The sequence below is a fragment of the Eriocheir sinensis genome, chromosome 68 (assembly GCF_024679095.1).
Source record: "Eriocheir sinensis breed Jianghai 21 chromosome 68, ASM2467909v1, whole genome shotgun sequence".
In the NCBI taxonomy this organism is placed as follows: Eukaryota; Metazoa; Arthropoda; class Malacostraca; order Decapoda; family Varunidae; genus Eriocheir; species Eriocheir sinensis.
In genome coordinates, this window is record NC_066576.1 from 6,995,174 (window position 1) to 7,012,673 (window position 17,500).

General features: G+C 41.5%; 1 protein-coding gene across 1 annotated transcript in view; it reads left to right on the forward strand.

The window, feature by feature from the left end:
• LOC126988237 (protein yippee-like 2) overlaps positions 1-17,500 on the forward strand; it is a 170,073-nt gene that overhangs the window by 74,566 nt on the left and 78,007 nt on the right. Inside the window, exon 2 of the mRNA XM_050846283.1 lies at positions 2,811-2,863. Coding sequence (XP_050702240.1) covers positions 2,833-2,863 — 31 coding nt within the window. The 5' untranslated portion in view covers positions 2,811-2,832. The remainder of the gene's footprint in view (positions 1-2,810; positions 2,864-17,500) is intronic.

Sequence of the window (17,500 nt, forward strand, 5' to 3'; positions counted from 1 at the left end):
CATTTATAGTTATCGTTAAAAGAGTTAGATTCTCATGTTTCTTGGCAATAGTTAGGCGTCAGAAACCGGTAAATTCTGTGCTTATGTTGTGGGTATGTGTTGTGTTGTCGCTATATGCTAAGTGTTGTTCTTGTGGGTATGTGGAGTTATGTGCTGATGTGGTTGTGTTGTGTGTTGTTCTTGTGGTTATGTGTGGATATGTGCTGTTATGTGTTGCTGTTGTGGTTGTGCTGTGTTGTTCTTGTAGTTATATGCTTTATTATGTGTTGTTCTTGTGGTTGTGTTGTGGGTCTGTGTTGATGTTGATGTGGATAACGTGTAATGTAAACCAAACGTGAAGTATGTGTTGTGTTGTTGTGTGTCTGTTGTGTGCCTCGGTGTGTTGCTGCTGCTGCTGCCGGAACACTTGCTCAACGAAACGCTCACCGCCAGACGAAACAATCGGTCGGTGATAACAAAAACGCGCAGGCCATAAAACTTAACACTTCATTTCCAGCGCAACGTTCAGTAATGCGCCTCTTCAGTCTAACGGCCGCGCGGAACGGACACCCATTCTTCTCGACGCTCGGAACGCCGCGTTGCTTAGAGCCATATTTTTAAACATTTCTGCGCCCAAGAACACGTAATTTACTAGTCTTTCGTGGGAATTTAGGGCATTTCCAGGGGTACTTTTATGACCCTGGTGGTAGTCTGAGCCTTCTTCTGTACCGTGAACCTAAAAGAACACTAATTAGAACTTGATTAACCTCTTTTTTGGCCTCTGGAAATAGTTGGGGTGAGGGGTGGGAGCATCTGACAATACCAACCTTAACCCTGTCCTATCCGAGGGGGGACAAAGCTGGTCTCCCCTCAGGCATATCGATCAAAACAATACACTTTTTTTCTTACTTTTCACTAGGTTCTTTTCACTCATTATTCATTATTGTTTTACACGATTGATTCGGTACCAGGGCTTAGTGTTGAGCGTTATCGTTGTTCAGATAAGTGAGTACGATGCTAGGTGTTACAAGCGCGAAAATTTGAAAACGTCTGATCGGGTAGGGTTAAGGGTCATATTCTTAAGCATTCGTCGCTCTAGGAGTCTATCACACACATTTATCAAGGCTTTCACAGGAGTTTTGGGCATCTCCAGGGATAGTTTTATGACCCGGTAGTCTGCTCCTTCTGTACCACGAACATAAAAAAAACTCTTATTAGAACCAGACTCCTATTGGGCCTCTGGAAATAGCTGATGTGAGGGTTGGAGGCGTCTGACAATACCGATCTGATTCCCTTTACCGCGCTTGTTGTATTCATAAGTGGGTGGAGGATAAGTGGCGCGTTTTTTCACATTTTTTCAAGCTACACTTCTTAATAACTCTATATCTCATTTTCCTCTTCCTCCTCTTCTTCCTCGTGTTGCTTTTCTTCCTCCTTTTTCTTTTCTTCTTTCCTACTTTTACACTTTCTCCTTTCGTCTTTTCTATCTTTCGATCTGTCTGTCTTTATCTGTCTGTCTATCTCCTCCCTCTTAAATTAAAAGCAAGATAACACCCCGAGAGAAATACAAAATACATATGACCCCCCTAAGAACAGGTGCGGAACATCCCCCCTTCAATAAAAAGCAGAATAACACCCCGAGAGAAAAACGCAGCATGGTCCCCTTAAGAGATTGCCTGTATAGTTTCCTTAGATTTCTCAGCCTCTGCGTGGACACCAATACAAAAACTTCAATTAGGCATTCAGAACATTGCACGATAACATAAAAACAAATGAAAAACGCTACAAGAATACCACAAAACACCAGACTGAGGACTAGGTGTGACTAATGATCATGTGCACAGATATTCATGTCAAGAAGTACACTGTCAGGTGATCTTTCTTTGTATTCAGTGTCGCCGCCTGATGATGCATATTTGGCGGAAGTCTTGACAGGTGTTGCAAAGTGACCAACCGTTCCTTTGTCTTGCATCCTAACAGCGCGGACGTGTTGGAATTGAGGCTACAGAGGTTGCCGACTAAACGAGTGTTTCTATTGTGTTTTCGATCAGTAGGGGGTTTCGTGGTGCAGTGGTTAGCGCACTCGGCTCACAACCGAGAGAGCCCGGGTTCGATTCTCGGGCGGAGTGGAAAAATTTGGGCGGGTTTTCCGATACCCTACGCCCCTGTCCACCCAGCAGTGAATGGGTACCAGGTATTAATCGGGGGTTTTGTCCCGTCTCCTGGGGTCTGTTCCCTTCTCCTTTAATTCCCCTCCCCTTCTGTCTCTCTCCGGCATATGACCACAGATGTTGCGCCGACTAAACGAAACTTTCCAACTTTTTTCGTTTAATAGTGTTGATGGGATGGGAAGATTATACCAGTGTTGCCAACTGATCAAGTGCTACTATTGTGTTTCTCTTTCAGCTTAATGTTCCAGTATTTCGATTATTTCAAGTGTTGCCAACTAACTTAAGTGTTGCTCTGTGTTTCACCTCAATGTTTTATGCTTCAATCCTCACCAGTGTTGCCAGTTAACCAGTTTTCTTCGTGTTCCGATGCTTGACTTATTACCAGTATTGCCAGCTAATCTCTATGTTCAATTTTAATTCTCTGATGTTTCAATCCTCACCAGTGTTGCCAACTAACTTCCTGTTCCTCTATGTTTCAGCTTATGTTCCGATGTCTTGACTATTTCCAGTATTGCCAACTAGCCTCTAATCATTGCCAATATTGCCAACTAACCTCTAATCATTGCCAGTATTGTCAACTAACCTCTAACCATCACCTAGTGCCCCATATTGTCACGTTCTGATGTCTCCAACTAACCCTCGTTCCTCTCCTTGTTCCAGGTTGGTTCCGTCAAACAGTCGGATGGATGACGAGCTATCTTGGGTCTCCAATGGTAAATATCTCCCTCCTCAACACACCACACACAGAGCATCTACCCACCCCCGTCAGGCCCTCAAAATTTATAGCTGGCTTCTCCTAAAGACCAATTGGATGTGTGGGAATGCTATATCTTTTTCACGTCACGTTTAGGGTATGTAAGACTCAACCAACTGAGTGTCTGTCTGTCTGTCTGTCGCCTGTTTGCATATTCCTTCTCTTACACACATTGATTGACTGATTGATTGATTGATTGCTTCCTTCGTTGATATTTGAAGTCCGTATTCTGAGACGCTTTCGGCCGTCACTAGTAACGCCAAACATTTTCAAGGGTCACAAAGGAGATTTGTCGGTGTTCCCATGAGTGGTTTTTCACATACATGGCTAAGTCTATATGCACCAAGTCAAGTCATGCGCAGGTTTGTGGGAGGAGACACGGCCGAGGCGTGGTTTATGCGTGACACTGCTTGGAGCCAAACTAGAGAATGTAGAAACAGGGATTTTGAGAAAACGAGGAAAGGCGGACTAATTTAAATCAATCACTTCAACATGCCCTCCCAGAGAAAACGAAGAAAGGCGGACTAATTTAAATCAATCACTTCAACATGCCCTCCTTCACACCCCACACCGCCGTTTGTAGGCATTGGAATTACAGTCACGCAATAGCACAATAAAAAGACATATTTTTTCGTCAGTGGCTTGCCTGAACGCGCTGTGAAAGAAGGCGAGAATGCACATCCAGAGTGCACATACGGCCCCAACTTTAGTCACCCCTGAACTGGCGGGTATTTTTTTTCTTTTTAGCTTCAAGTGACGTCATCCCGCTGCTCCGCCCCAAAACCGCCTCCTGCGCGTACCGGTCGTATATCTTGGTATATATAGACTTAGATACATGGTGCATAAGCCTTGTCAGACCACCACTAGACTCGTGAAACTACCCGTGGGAATACTAACACAACCTCTGCCAAAGCCTTGTTAATTGTAAGTGTGTGAGGCCGGAAGTTTTTAAGGAATACAGGACTAAGTATCACGGTTTTTACCAGTATATTTTTTCTCTGCCTATTTTTATATATATCGGAAGTTTTATTCTGCCTGTTAAGTTTTCTGTTTTCCGCTTTCCATTTTTTGTTGTTGTTTTATAATGTCTTCATAATTGCATTTTTTATTTACGTTTTCTACTGGGAATTTCACATGATTGCTTATGTTAACTTTATTTTTTTTGTCTTTGCCCAATTGCATTTTCTATTTTCTCTTTCTATCGCCTTCCATTTTTTGTTGTTGTCTTATAATGTCTTCATAATTGCATTTTCTAATTACGTCTACTGGGAGTTTCTCAGGACTGCTTATGTTTATTTATTTATTTATTTGTCTTTGCCCAATTGCATTTTCTATTTACTCTTTCTATCGGTTCCTTCTCGGGATTGCCTTTTGTTTGTTTTTGTTTGATTGTTTTTCATTTCTTGGCGGAATTGAGCGGCCACATTTTCCTTTCCTCGCGTGACTTGTGATTTTGATGGCGCTGGAGAGGAAGGAGTTTTGGACTGTGCTCTTTGGAAACTTGTGATGAACGAGGGTGTGATTTATTTTTGGCTTTTGAGAGTGTGAGGGAGAGGGAGAGAGAGAGAGAGAGAGAGAGAGAGAGAGAGAGAGAGAGAGAGAGAGAGAGAGAGATGGGGTCAACATGCAAGGTCAAATATTAAAACCAAACAAAACAAATGAACGAATGCAAGTCAGAGGAGTGTGATTTTCATTGGTGTGTGTGTGTGTGTGTGTGTGTGTGTGTGTGTGTGTGTGTGTGTGTGTGTGTGTGTGTGTGTGTGTGTGTGTGTTCGCCTACTCTCATTCGTTCCCGGAGTGGCCCCAAAATGGCCGCCTGGCTGTTATTGCTTTTGTCGAACACCTGCCGCGCTGATAACTGTCTGGACGCTGCTATGTGTGTGTGTGTGTGTGTGTGTGTGTGTGTGTGTGTTCGGCATTGATGCGGCCCAGAAATATAATCATGATAACATATATATTTTTTTGCGGCCATATGGTAAAAGGCACATCAAACGTTATATAAAAACAATACCACATTATTCTGCACCTTTAAAAAACAAAGCAATACTGATGTGCCTATTTACACCCATTCTGAAAGAGCGAAAGCCATAAGGATGAGAAAAGGGTGTAGATTAGAAGTAAAAGGTGGACAGTTTCAGAGGTTACCAGTATTGAGAGTGAAGGAATGAAAGTGCTGATTTAAGTCTTGCATGAGGGAGTTGGACAGTGGATATCACAGGAGCATTAGGGGTGAAAAAATGAATGCACTGCCCAACTCTTGCGTGAGGGAGTTGGACAGTGGATAGCCCAGGAGCATTAGGGGTGAAAAAATGAAAGCACTGCCCAACTCTTGCGTGAGGAAGTTGGATATTGAAAAGCCCAGGAGCATTAGGGATGAAAAAATGAAAGCACTGCCCAACTCTTGCGTGAGGGAGTTGGATAGTGGATAGCCGAGGAGGATTAGGGATGAAAAAATGAATGCACTGCCCAACTCTTGCATGAGGGAGTTGGATATCATAGGAGCATGAGGGATGAAAGAATGAAAACGCTGGCCATCTCTTGCATGAGGGAGTTGGATAGCATAGGAGCATGAGGGATGAAAGAATGAAAACGCTGGCCATCTCTTGCATGAGGGAGTTGGATAGCATGAGGTCGAACTTCATAAAGAAAGTTTTGTGACTAAGGCCGCGGAACGGGTGAAGTTAGTTAGTCAGTGAGTGAGTGAGTTAGTCGGTAAGTTCAGAAGAGCATTGGGCATGGAAATAGCGAGGAAATATGTCGCAAGGGAAGGAACACACACACTCTCTCTCTCTCTCTCTCTCTCTCTCTCCTGCTATAACGAAAACTTATGTAGCCATTGTGTAAGATTTTTGCTGGATTTTCTTTTCCTTTCATTCTCTCTCACTCTCTTTCTCCTCTCCCCTCCTCTTTCTGGTCCTCGTCTGGGATAGCTAAATGGTTTTCAATTCTTCTAAAACAAAAATCGGGTACTCTTTTCAACATTGGGCTCGTTTGGTTTGACTCGCTTTCATTTTCTCACTGTATAATCTTTTCTTGTTTTGTTTTGTTTTTCCTTTTTGTATCTTTCTTTTTTTGTAATTCTTTGTATTTTTTTTTTTTATTATCTTGTTTTCTTTAATTTTTCTCGCCTCATATTTTCTTAGTTTCATTTTTCCCTGCCATTTTCTTTTCTTTCTATCTTCTTTTTCCTTCAATATCTTTTCTCTCCTTAGTTTCTTTCTTGCCCTCTTCCTTTTATTCTTTAACTCTCTATCATTATTTTCTTTGTATTTTATCTTTACTATCTTATTTTCTTTATTTTCCTTTCGGTATCATGTTTTTCACTTTCATTCTGTCATCATATATCTTATTTTCTTTTTTTTATATATTTTTGTAACAACCTATTTTCATTTTACTGTTTCTTTCCGTATCTTTATTTTTTTATTTGCTTTCTCTGTTTTCTTATTTTCTCTATCTTCCTTTATTCTCTTTCCCTTTCCTTGTCTCACCCTCTATCATCATTTTTTAATCTTTTTTTTATTTTATTCTTCGTTTGTTCCAAGCCTTTGTATAATTTCTTTTCTTATCTCCTTTCTCTATTCCTCTTTCTCTATTCTTCTCTTTCTCTTCTTCATTCTCTCACCCTCTATCATATTTTTTTTCTTAGTCTTCGTTTGTTCAAGGCCTATGATCATTCCTTTCTTAATCATCTTTCTCTGTTCTTCCGGCATATGACCACAGATGTTGCACCGACTAAACGAAACTTTCCAACTTTCTCTGTTCTTCTCTTATCCCCTCGCTCTCTCCTCCCTTCCCTCACCCTCCTCCATCATCATCTTTTTATCATTCTTCATTCAGGATTATGTTTTACTACTTTCCAATTCTCTCCTGAAACCAAAGTCCTGACGGAGTGGCGTGGGTCGTTAAGCGCTGATCGTTGGGGCCTTTAAGGAGTGTTCAGAAACTATTGGGCGCAGATAAACTCCCACTCTCCTTGAATAGCGGGTCGTGGAATTTGCATGTTGTGGAAAAGATAAGAACGAAAGGAAAGGATGGTGGTGGTGGTGGTGGTGGTGTGGGAGGGGGGGGGGGTAGTTTATTTTTATTTATTTTATTTATTTATTTATTTATTTTGTTCCCCCTCCTCCTCCTCCTCCTCCTCCCCTTCCCTTTATTTCTGCTTTCTCCTCCTCTTCTTCCTCCTCCTCCTCCACTCCTTCCCTTTACTTCTCTTTCCTCCTCCTCCCCCTCCCCTTTCCTTTACTTCTGCTTCCTCCTCCTCCTCCTCCTCCCCTTCCCTTTATTTCTGCTTCCTCCTCCTCCTCCTCCTCCTCCTCCCCTTCCCTTTATTTCTGCTTTCTCCTCCTCTTCTTCCTCCTCCTCCTCCACTCCTTCCCTTTACTTCTCTTTCCTCCTCCTCCTCTTCCTCCCCCTCCCCTTTCCTTTACTTCTGCTTCCTCCTTCTCCTCCTCCTCCTCCTAATTCTCCTCTTCTTCCTCCTCCTCTTTTCCATACTCCCTTTTTTTTTCCTTTCCCTCCTCCTCTTCCTCTTCTTCCTCCTCCTCTTCTTCACCTCCTTTTTTTTTATTTTCCCTCCTCTTCCTCTTCTTCCTCCTCCTCTTTTCCACACTCCCTTCTTCTTCTCCTCCTTTTTTTTTCCTCCCCTTCCTCTTTTTTTATCCCTTCCCCTTCTTCCCCATTCATACTTTCCCACGTTCTCTTCCCCCTTCCTTTTTTTCGCCCCCTTCCCTTCTTCCCTTTCCCCCTCTATCCATTCCTCTTCGTTCCCTTCCTCTTTCCCTTCATTTCCCCTTCCTATTTCCTCTTATCGCAATATGCAACCCATTTGTCTATACTCAAAGGGTTCTATTAATTTTGTATCCATATTTTCTTTAATCTCTCTCTCTCTCTCTCTCTCTCTCTCTCTCTCTCTCTCTCTCTCTCTCTCTCTCGCAAATGAACTCAAACTCTTTCCCCTCCTCTTCCTCCTCCTCCTCCTCCTCCCCTACTAACGAGCTTATATTAAATCTTCTTCCAGTGATATATTTAACCGCTTTCGATCTGAGAGAGAGAGAGAGAGAGAGAGAGAGAGAGAGAGAGAGAGTTCTGGGAATCTTTATAATACAGAAGTGAATTAAAATGTAATTATTAACGGGAGTGATACAAGAATTCCAACACTGCTTCATTATGCGTGTTCCGAGGAGTTAGGAAGGAGACGAAGGAGAAGAAGATGAAGAAGAAGAAGAGGAGGAGGAGGAGGAGGAGGAGGAGGAGGAGGAGGAGAAACGCAGGGGAAACGTGTTTGAAGAAATAATAAGAAGAAGAAGGAGAAGAAGAAGAAGAAGAAGAAGAAGGATAAGAAGAAGAAGAGGAAAAGAACAGGAGGAAGAAGGAGAAACGCAGGGGAAACGTGTCTGAAGAAATACAAAGGAGAAGAGGAAGAAGAAGAAGAAGAAGAATAGGAAGAAGAAGAAGAAGAAGAGGAGGAGGAGAGGAGGGAGAAACACAGGGTGAACGTGTTGAAATAAATAAAATAAGAAACATAAGGATGATAACGTGTGAACGAATAGAGAATAAAAGAATAAAAATGTGTTTGAAGGAAGATACGGAAAATGAAATAATAATAATAATAATAATAATAATAATAATAATAATAATAATAATAATAATAATAATGTTAAAATATGTAGAAACCTTAAGAAAAAAATGTGTCTTAGAATAAACAGAGAACGAGAGAATAGAAATGTGCTTGAAGGAGAAATAGAACACGAAGGAATAGAAGAAAAAAAATATCAAAGAATTAATAAAAGACGAGAAGTAAATTTGGAAGAGGCAGAAAAACAAAGAAAAAAAATCGGTTGGAAATTGAAATAGAAAACGAAAGAAAGAAAAAAATAATAAATGAAGATGTAAAATAAATGTAAAAAATGAAGATTTGTCGAAAGGAAGAAAAAAAGAAAAGAAAAGTGCTTTAGAGAAAAATTATAAAACAAAAAAATCCAAGGTTATCGTCAAATGTATGCATTGTGTGTGTGTGTGTGTGTGTGTGTGTGTGTGTGTGTGTGTGTGGCAAGATTAGGTCACTAGGTGCGCGTGGAGAGAGAGAGAGAGAGAGAGAGAGAGAGAGAGAGAGAGAGAGAGAGAGAGAACTATTAGTAAAATATATAGATTCGTTGAGTAATAATGATGATTGTAATTAGGTAATGGTGGTGATTAGTACAATGATGGTTGTTTTGGTGATGATGATGATGATAACTCACTAAATGGTGTTGATCAAAGGGGTGATAATGATGGTGATGATGATGGTGATGAATGACCCAAGTGGTGTTGATTAAGGGGATGATAGTTACGGTGTTGGTAGTGCTGGTGATGATGGTGATGAATGACCCAAGTGGTGTTAATTAAGGGGATGATAGTTATGGTGTTGATAATGATGGTGATGATGGTGATGAATGACCAAGTGGTGTTGATGAAGGGGATGATAGTTATGGTGTTGGTAGTGGTGGTGATGATGGTGATGAATGACCAAGTGGTGTTGATTAAGGGGATGATGGTTATGGTGTTGGTAATGATGGTGATGATGGTGATGAATGACCCAAGTGGTGTTGATGAAGGGGATGATAGTTATGGTGTTGGTAGTGGTGGTGATGATGGTGATGAATGACCAAGTGGTGTTGATGGTGTGAAGGGATGATAGTTATAGTAGTTGGTAGTGGTGGTGAGTGGCGTTGATGATAGATGATAGTTGGTGTGTTGGTAGTGATGGTGATGATTGTGATGAATGACCCAAGTGGTGTTGATGGTGTTGGTGGTGATGATAATGGTGAGGAACATCCAAGCGGTGTTGATAGCGTTGGTGGTGATGAAGCTTCTAATGGTGATGAGGGTGATGAGTGGTATGGTGATGATTGTGACTGGCATGGTGGTGGTGATGACATGGTGATGATACGAGTGCTCTTTTATGGCCTTGATTTTAGTAGTTCGTCTTTCTTTTTTTTTTTTTTATATATTTCTTTTCTTTTCTTGGTAACTCTCCTTCCTTATTTCACTCAGACTCCTCGTGTTTTCAATCTTTTTTTCTTCATTTGTTTTGTTGTTTTTTTCACCAACCTTCCTTCCTTCCTTCCTTCCTTCCTTCCTTCCTTCCTTCCTTTTCTTCTTGGTTACTCTCCTTCCTTATTTCAGTTATAGACTCCTCGTGTTTTCAATCTTTTTTTCTTCATTTGTTTTGTTGTTTTATTCACCAACCTTCCTTCCTTCCTTCCTTCTTTTCTTCCTTCTTTCCTTCCTTCCTTTTCTTCTTGGTAACTCTCCTTCCTTATTTCAGTTATAGACTCTCGTGTTTCAATCTTTTTTTCTTCATTTGTTTTGTTGTTTTATTCACCAACCTTCCTTCCTTCCTTCCTTTTCTTCTTGGTAACTCTCCTTCCTTATTTCACTCACAGACTCTCGTGTTTTCAACCTTTTTTTCTTCATTTGTTTTGTTGTTTTATTCATCAACCTTCCTTCCTTCCTTCCTTCCTTCCTTCCTTCTTTTCTCTCCTTTCTTCCTTCACTTATTCACTGCCCTTTTTTTTGTCTAGTATTTCCTTTTCCTTGTTTTTTTCTTCTTTGTCTTCTTTCTGCTCTCAAATATAAATAACTATATATTACGTTTGTTCCCAGTGCACTAGGTTATGTTTTTTTTTAATGTTTTTTTCCTCCTCCTCCTCCTCCTCCTCCTCCTCCTCCTCCTCTTCTTCCTACTCCTCCTCCTTTCAAGTCCTAAGCCTCCTCCACTTGCTCGTCCTCCTCCTCCTCCTCCTCCTCCCAGTACTAGTCTTAATCCTCCTCCTCTTCATTAAACTCAAAACTTTATCCTGTCTCTCTCTCTCTCTCTCTCTCTCTCTCTCTCTCTCTCTCTCTCTCGTAACAGACAAAGAAAAGGTGATTAGTAAGGAAAACTTGAATCATTATTATTATTATTATTATTATTATTATTATTATTATTATTATTATTATTATTATTATTACTACTAATCTAACCTACTTACAATCTCTTGCCATTATACCAAGAAACATATAAAAGTTTTTTCTTTCATTCATTTTCCTTTTTTTCATTATTCATTCCTTTCCTTCATTCATTCAAAGACGGCTCATGTTTCTTACTATAACCTTATTTGCCCATTTGCTCAAAACTCCCATGAAAGCTTTGTCAAATTAGGTGAACTTTTGCACTGAAATGTTCAAGAATCTGACCTTCAGTATATGAGCTTAGAATGTCATCACTTGGGATCAGCTTGCAAGACTGACTGACTGACTGACTGACTGACTGACTGACCGTAGAATTGACTGGTGGACTTATCGAATAGCACCATAAAGGGAATAGTTGACTTAGGCAGGGAAAGAGGAGGAGGAGGAGGAGGGGGGGGTTAGTGCGTGGGAGGGAAAGCCGTTTAGTGGAGGAGAAAGAAGAAAAAGGAGGATGGGAAGGAGATCATTTGGGAAGGAAAGGTTATGGAGAAGGAGGAGGAGGAGGAGGAGGGATAAAAGAGAGGAGGAAGGGAAAGGAAAACAGGCGAAATGGAGGGAAAAACAGAGAAAGGGGAGGAAAAGCAGACGAAGTGGAGGAGGAGGAGGAGGGATAAAAGAGAGGAGGAAGGGAAAGGAAAACAGGCGAAATGGAGGGAAAAACAGAGAAAGGGGAGGAAAAGCAGACGAAGTGGAGGAGGAGGAGGAGGAGGAGGGAGAGAAAGAAAAACAAGCGAAGAGAAGGAATAGGAGAAGGGGAAGGGAGGAAGAATAGAAGGAGGAGGATTGAGGGAGTTAGAGAGAATTAAGAAATGGAGGGGGAAGAGGAACATGAGGGATAGGGAGGGAGGAATAGGGTAAGGGGAGGAAAGGGAAACGATTAGGGAAGAGGAGGAAGAGGAGGAGGAGGAGAAGGAAGGGAAATTTGGAGAATGAGAAGGAGATGGGAGAAAGAATGGAAATAAATAGGAGACGAAAATTGAGGTAGGAGAGATAGAGAAAGAGGGAAGTAGAGAGAATAGAAGAGGAAAGAGAGGAATGGGAAACGTAAATAAACGAAGAAAAAGGGAATAGAAATGGAGGAAAAATAGAACGAAAGGGGAGATAGAAGAAAGAATAAAAATATAAACAAAAGAAAAAAAACGAAAATTGGAAGTTTAAAAAGATATGAGTATAAAGTCAGAGAGAGAGAGAGAGAGAGAGAGAGAGAGAGAGAGAGAGAGAGAGAGAGAGAGAGAGAGACTTAATCCTCTAAATCACTTTTAAGATCTTTTGTTCTTTTTCTCTCTACAATATTTATTTGAGGAATTCCTAAGATGTTGCTCTCTCTCTCTCTCTCTCTCTCTCTCTCTCTCTCTCTCTCTCTCTCTCTCTCTCTCTCTCTCTCTCTCTCTCTGTGTGTGTGTGTGTGTGTGTGTGTGTGTATTCGGGTCCAAAGCCTTTGTTCCCAAGACATGTCTGGGCATGATATAGTAGCCAAGGACTGATGCACACACACACACACACACACACACACACACACACACACACACACACACACACACACACACACACACACACACAAAGATGGCGTCTGTGTGTTTTTCGTGTTACATTATTTGCATCAAGATTTTCCTCACAAGGGACACAAGCTCTTTATTTCTCTTCCTCCTCCTCCTCTTCCTCCTCCTCCTCTTTCCTTCCTTCCTCCCTCCTTCTCCTCCTCCTCCTCCTACTCCTTCCTTCCTTTCTTTCTTTTTTTCTTTCTTTCTTTCTTTCTTTCTTTCTTTCTTTCCTCCTCCTCCTCCTCCTCCTCCTTCCTTCCTTCCTTCCTTCCTTCTCTTCTCCTTTCTTTCCTTCTTCCTTCCTTCCTCCTCCTCCTCCTCCTCCTCCTCCTCCTCCTCCTCCTCCTCCTTTCTTTCTTTCTTTTTCTTTCTCCTTCCTTCCTTCCTTCCCTCTCTCCCTCCTCAGTACCACCTCATTTTCCTCTCCGATTTCATCTTCTCCACTTCCTCCTCTGTCATCTTTTTCCTCCTCCTCCTCCTCCTCCTCCTCCTCCTCCTCTTCTTCGCCTCAAGGACACTTGCAAGGAAGGAAATGCGAAAATATTTACCGTTCCTCTCTCTCTCTGTGTGTGTATGTGTGTGTGTGTGTGTGTGTGTGTGTGTTAATTGTATCTCCTTGGGCCATACGTCTTCATGAGAGAGAGAGAGAGAGAGAGAGAGAGAGAGAGAGAGAGAGAGAGAGAGAGAGAGAGAGAGAGAGATGAAAATGAGGCTTCTATAATGATTTGGAGTTCCAGGAAAGCTGAGAGAGAGAGAGAGAGAGAGAGAGAGAGAGAGAGAGAGAGAGAGAGAGAGAGAGAGAGAGAGATGTTTTCACTGTTGGAGAGATTGTTGAGGTTTTCCAAGCAAGTCGAGGAGGAGGAGGAGGAAGGAAGGAAGGAAGGAAGGAAGGAAGGAAGGAGGAGGAGGAGGAGGAGGAGGAGGAGGAGGAAGAGAATATATATATATATATATATATATATATATATATATATATATATATATATATATATATATATACAACAGAAGAAAAGTGTAGAGAAAGGAAAAGGAGAAGAGAAATTTAGGAAGAAGCAGAGAAGATAGAGTGTTTGAGGAGGAGGAGGAGGAGGAGGAGGAGGAGGAGGAGGAGGAGGAGGAGGACGTGACACTGAAGAAGAGAAATTAAGAACATAAACAAGATAAGACAAGGAAGGGAAGAAAGAAAAAAAGAAAAAGAAAGAATGAAAGATAGAAGGAGGAGGAGGAGGAGGAGGAAGAGGAAAATAGAATGGGAGGAAGAAAAGAAAGAAAGATAGAAAAGAGAATAAGAAGAGAAGGAAAAGGAGGAAAAAGAAAAGAAAATATGGAAGGAAGTGGACAAGAAGAACAGGAGAAGGAGGAAGAAGAGAGGAAAAAAAGAGGAAGTAATGACAAGTGAAATAAGAAGAGGAAGAGGAAGACAGGAAGGAGGGGAAGCGAAGGAGGAAGAGGAGTAGATGAAGAAGAGGGAAAGACGAAAGAAAGATGGGAAGGAGGAAAAGAAAATGGAGGAGAGCTTGTCAAGAGGAAGACGTGGGAGGAAGAGGAAGAAGAAGAGGAGGAAGAGGAGGAGGAGAAGTGTGGGAGGAAGTGCAAACGAGTGGAGGAGGAGGAGGAGGAGGAGGAGGTAAAAAGAGAAGGATAAAAAAAGAGGAGGTGGAGAGAATGAAAGAGAGAAATTGAAAGCGAATGGTAGAGAGAGAGAGAGAGAGAGAGAGAGAGAGAGAGAGAGAGAGAGAGAGAGAGAGAGAGAGAGAGAGAGAGAGAGAGGAAATTATGTGACAAAAGAGAGATACATGGATAAGAAAAAAAGAGGAGGAGGAGGAGGAGGAGATGAATACAAATAGAAGAATAGAAGGAAATAATGACTAGGGAAATAAAAGAGGAGGAAGAGGAAGAGGAAGAGGAAGAGGAGAGTGGGATGTTGAGAGTGCAGAAAACTTATATATCACACAAAAGGAAGACTGGAAAAGAAGAAGAATGAAGAAGAATGAAGAAGAAGAAGAAGAGTGAAGAAGAAGAAGAATGAAGAAGATGAAGAAGAAGAATGAAGAAGAAGAAGAAGAAGAGGAAGAAGAATGAAGAAGAGGAAGAAGAATGAAGAAGAATGAAGAAGAAGAGGAAGAAGAATGAAGAGGAAGAAGAAGAGGAAGAAGAATGAAGAAGAATGAAGAATGAAGAAGAAGAAGAAGAAGAAGAATGAAGAAGAAGAGGAAGAAGAATGAAGAAGAAGAGGAAGAAGAATGAAGAAGAAGAATGAAGAAGAAGAAGAATGAAGAAGAAGAAGAATGAAGAAGAGGAAGAAGAATGAAGAAGAAGAGGAAGAAGAATGAAGAAGAAGAGGAAGAAGAAGAAGAAGAATGAAGAAGAAGAATGAAGAAGAAGAAGAAGAAGAAGAAGAAGAAGAAGAAGAATGGAAAAAACTGGGTAAACAAGGAAACGATAGATAGATAGATAGATAGGGCAGAAATAAGGTTCCAAAAAGGAGATTGATTAGTGAAATTAAATTAAAAGTAAAAAAAAAAAAAAGCTCGACCCCTTTCCCTTCCCCTTCCCCCTTCGACTCCCCCTTCCTCTCCCCAACGTCCCTCTTCTCCCCATTCCTCCCATCCCTCCCCCTCCCCCTTCTCCCCCCAAGGAACATACGTCAGGGTTGATAAGTATAGATAGATAGTTAGGGACCAAGGGAGGATAATTTAAAGGGAGTTGGGGAGTGTAATTGAGGAGAGGGGGAGGGGAGAGGGAGAAGATAGGGGAGAATAATAGGCCGCTTAGGGAGGAGATTAGATGACATAGGGACGAAGGGAGAAGAGGAAAGGAAGAAAAAAGTTATAATAATAATAATAATAATAATAATAATAATAGAAAAATTAGATTATTATGGAAAACGGACTGGAGAGAGAGAGAGAGAGAGAGAGAGAGAGAGAGAGAGAGAGAGAGAGAGAGAGAGAGAGAATAAACGTAATAAAAAGTAAAGAATAATAAAGAGAAACAGTGAAGAGAGAGAGAGAGAGAGAGAGAGAGAGAGAGAGAGAGAGAGAGAGAGAGAGAGAGAATAAACGTAATAAAAATTAAAGAAGAATAAAGAGAAAGTGAAGGAAGAGAGAGAGAGAGAGAGAGAGAGAGAGAGAGAGAGAGAGAGAGAGAGAGAGAGAGAGAGAGAGAGAGAAAGATAATAAATAAAATAACAATAAAGAAAGAAGGTAAATGAAAAAAAAAACGCAAAAAAAATAACGAAACAAAAAAATAAAAATAAAATAAAAGGATGATAAAATAAATTATAAGAAGAGAAGGGAAGAAGAATATTGATAAAGATGGAAGACACGAATGTAGGTCAAGAGGAGAACCTTGAAACAGTGGAGGAAGGAAGAACTGGAGGAGGAGGAGGAGGAGGAGGAGGAGGAGGAGGAGGAGGGGTTGAAGTAAAGGAAGAAGACGAGGAGGAGGTGGAGGAGGAGGAGGAGGGGTTGAAGTAAAGGAAGAAGATAAAGAAGAAGAAGACGAGGAGGAGGAGGAGGAGGAGGAGGAGAAGTAAAGGAAGAAGAAGATAACGAAGACGAGGAGGAGGAGGAGGAGGAAGAAGGAAGCAAGGAGATAAGAAGAGGAAGAAGGAAGATGAGGGAACAAATAAGGAGGAGGAGGAGGAGAAATAAAGGAAGAAGATAAAGAAGAAGACGAGGAGGAGGAGGAGGAAGAAGCAAGCAGATAAGAAGAGGAAGAAGGGAGATGAAGGAACAAAGAATGAGGTGAATGAAGATAAAACAAGAAGACTAGAAAAGAAGAAAGAAGAAGAAGAAGAATGAGAATGAAGGAGGAAGAGGAGTAGAAGAAGAGGAAAGGGAAGAAAATAAGAGAAGGCAAAGGAGATGAAGATGGAGGTGGAGGATGGAAGAGAGAGAAAAAGACGAAGAATGTGGAAGGAAAAGACGAGGGAAAAAAAGAAGTGTAAATGAAAGTGAAGAGAAGAGGAGGAGGAAGAAGAAGAAGAAGAAGAAGAAGAAGAAAGGCTGTGAGACTGAAAAATAATGATGCAATACCAGCGAAGAAAATGGAAAATAAAAATGGGCTTCAAGTGGAAAGTGTTGAAATGAAGGAAGGAAGGAAGGGAAGGGAAGGGAAGGGAAGGGAAGGAAAAGAAGAGAAATGTAAGAGAAGGGAAGGGAAGGGTAAGAGGGTGGGAAAGGAAGGGAAGAGAAAGGGGGAAGGAATTGAAAGGGGGAAGGAAGGAAGGAAGGAAGGAAGGAACGAAGGGAAGGAAAAGAAGAGAACAAGAGAAGGAAGGAAGGGTAAGAGGGTGGAAAGGAAGGAAGAAAGGGGAAGGAATGTAAAGGGGGAAGGAAGGGAAGGGAAAGGAGAAGGAATGAAAGGAAAGGAAAGGGAAGGAAAGAGAAATGAGAGGAAAATAAAGAAGAAGCAAAGATGATGGAAAGAAAGAAGAGAGGCAATAAGGAGAGGAGGAGGAGGAGGAGGAGGAGGAGGATTTCAAACATGAGAAACTTACAAAACAAAACAAAAGAAAAAGAAAGAAAATTAAGAGAGTTGAACGAATTGGGTCAAGGAAGAATAGGAAGCGGATTAAGGACAAAACAAAACAACCAGCAAATTTAGAGAGAGAGAGAGAGAGAGAGAGAGAGAGAGAGAGAGAGAGAGAGAGAGAGAGAGAGAGAGAGAGAGAGAGAGAGAGAGTTCAACCCATTTTTCAGCCCCTTGGATCGCTAACGCAATCTCAAAAATGGAGAAAAAGACAGAGGAGAAACGAAAGGATAGGAGATTGAGGGAAGAAAGGGCTTTAGAACAGAGAGAGAGAGAGAGAGAGAGAGAGAGAGAGAGAGAGAGAGAGAGAGAGAGAGAGAGAGAGAGAGAGTTCATCCCATGGTTAAACTCCCTTGGATCGCTAACACAGCCTCAAAAAACCATTTAGCCCATGCCACAACACAGGCAGGCCGACACGTGTCTACCTGGCCCCGGTGTCCACGGTACCAATTAGCCGCCGGGTCACGAGGGAGAGTGATGGATAGTGGATGGGAGATTGCTTACCTCCTCCTCCTCCTCCTCCTTTTTCT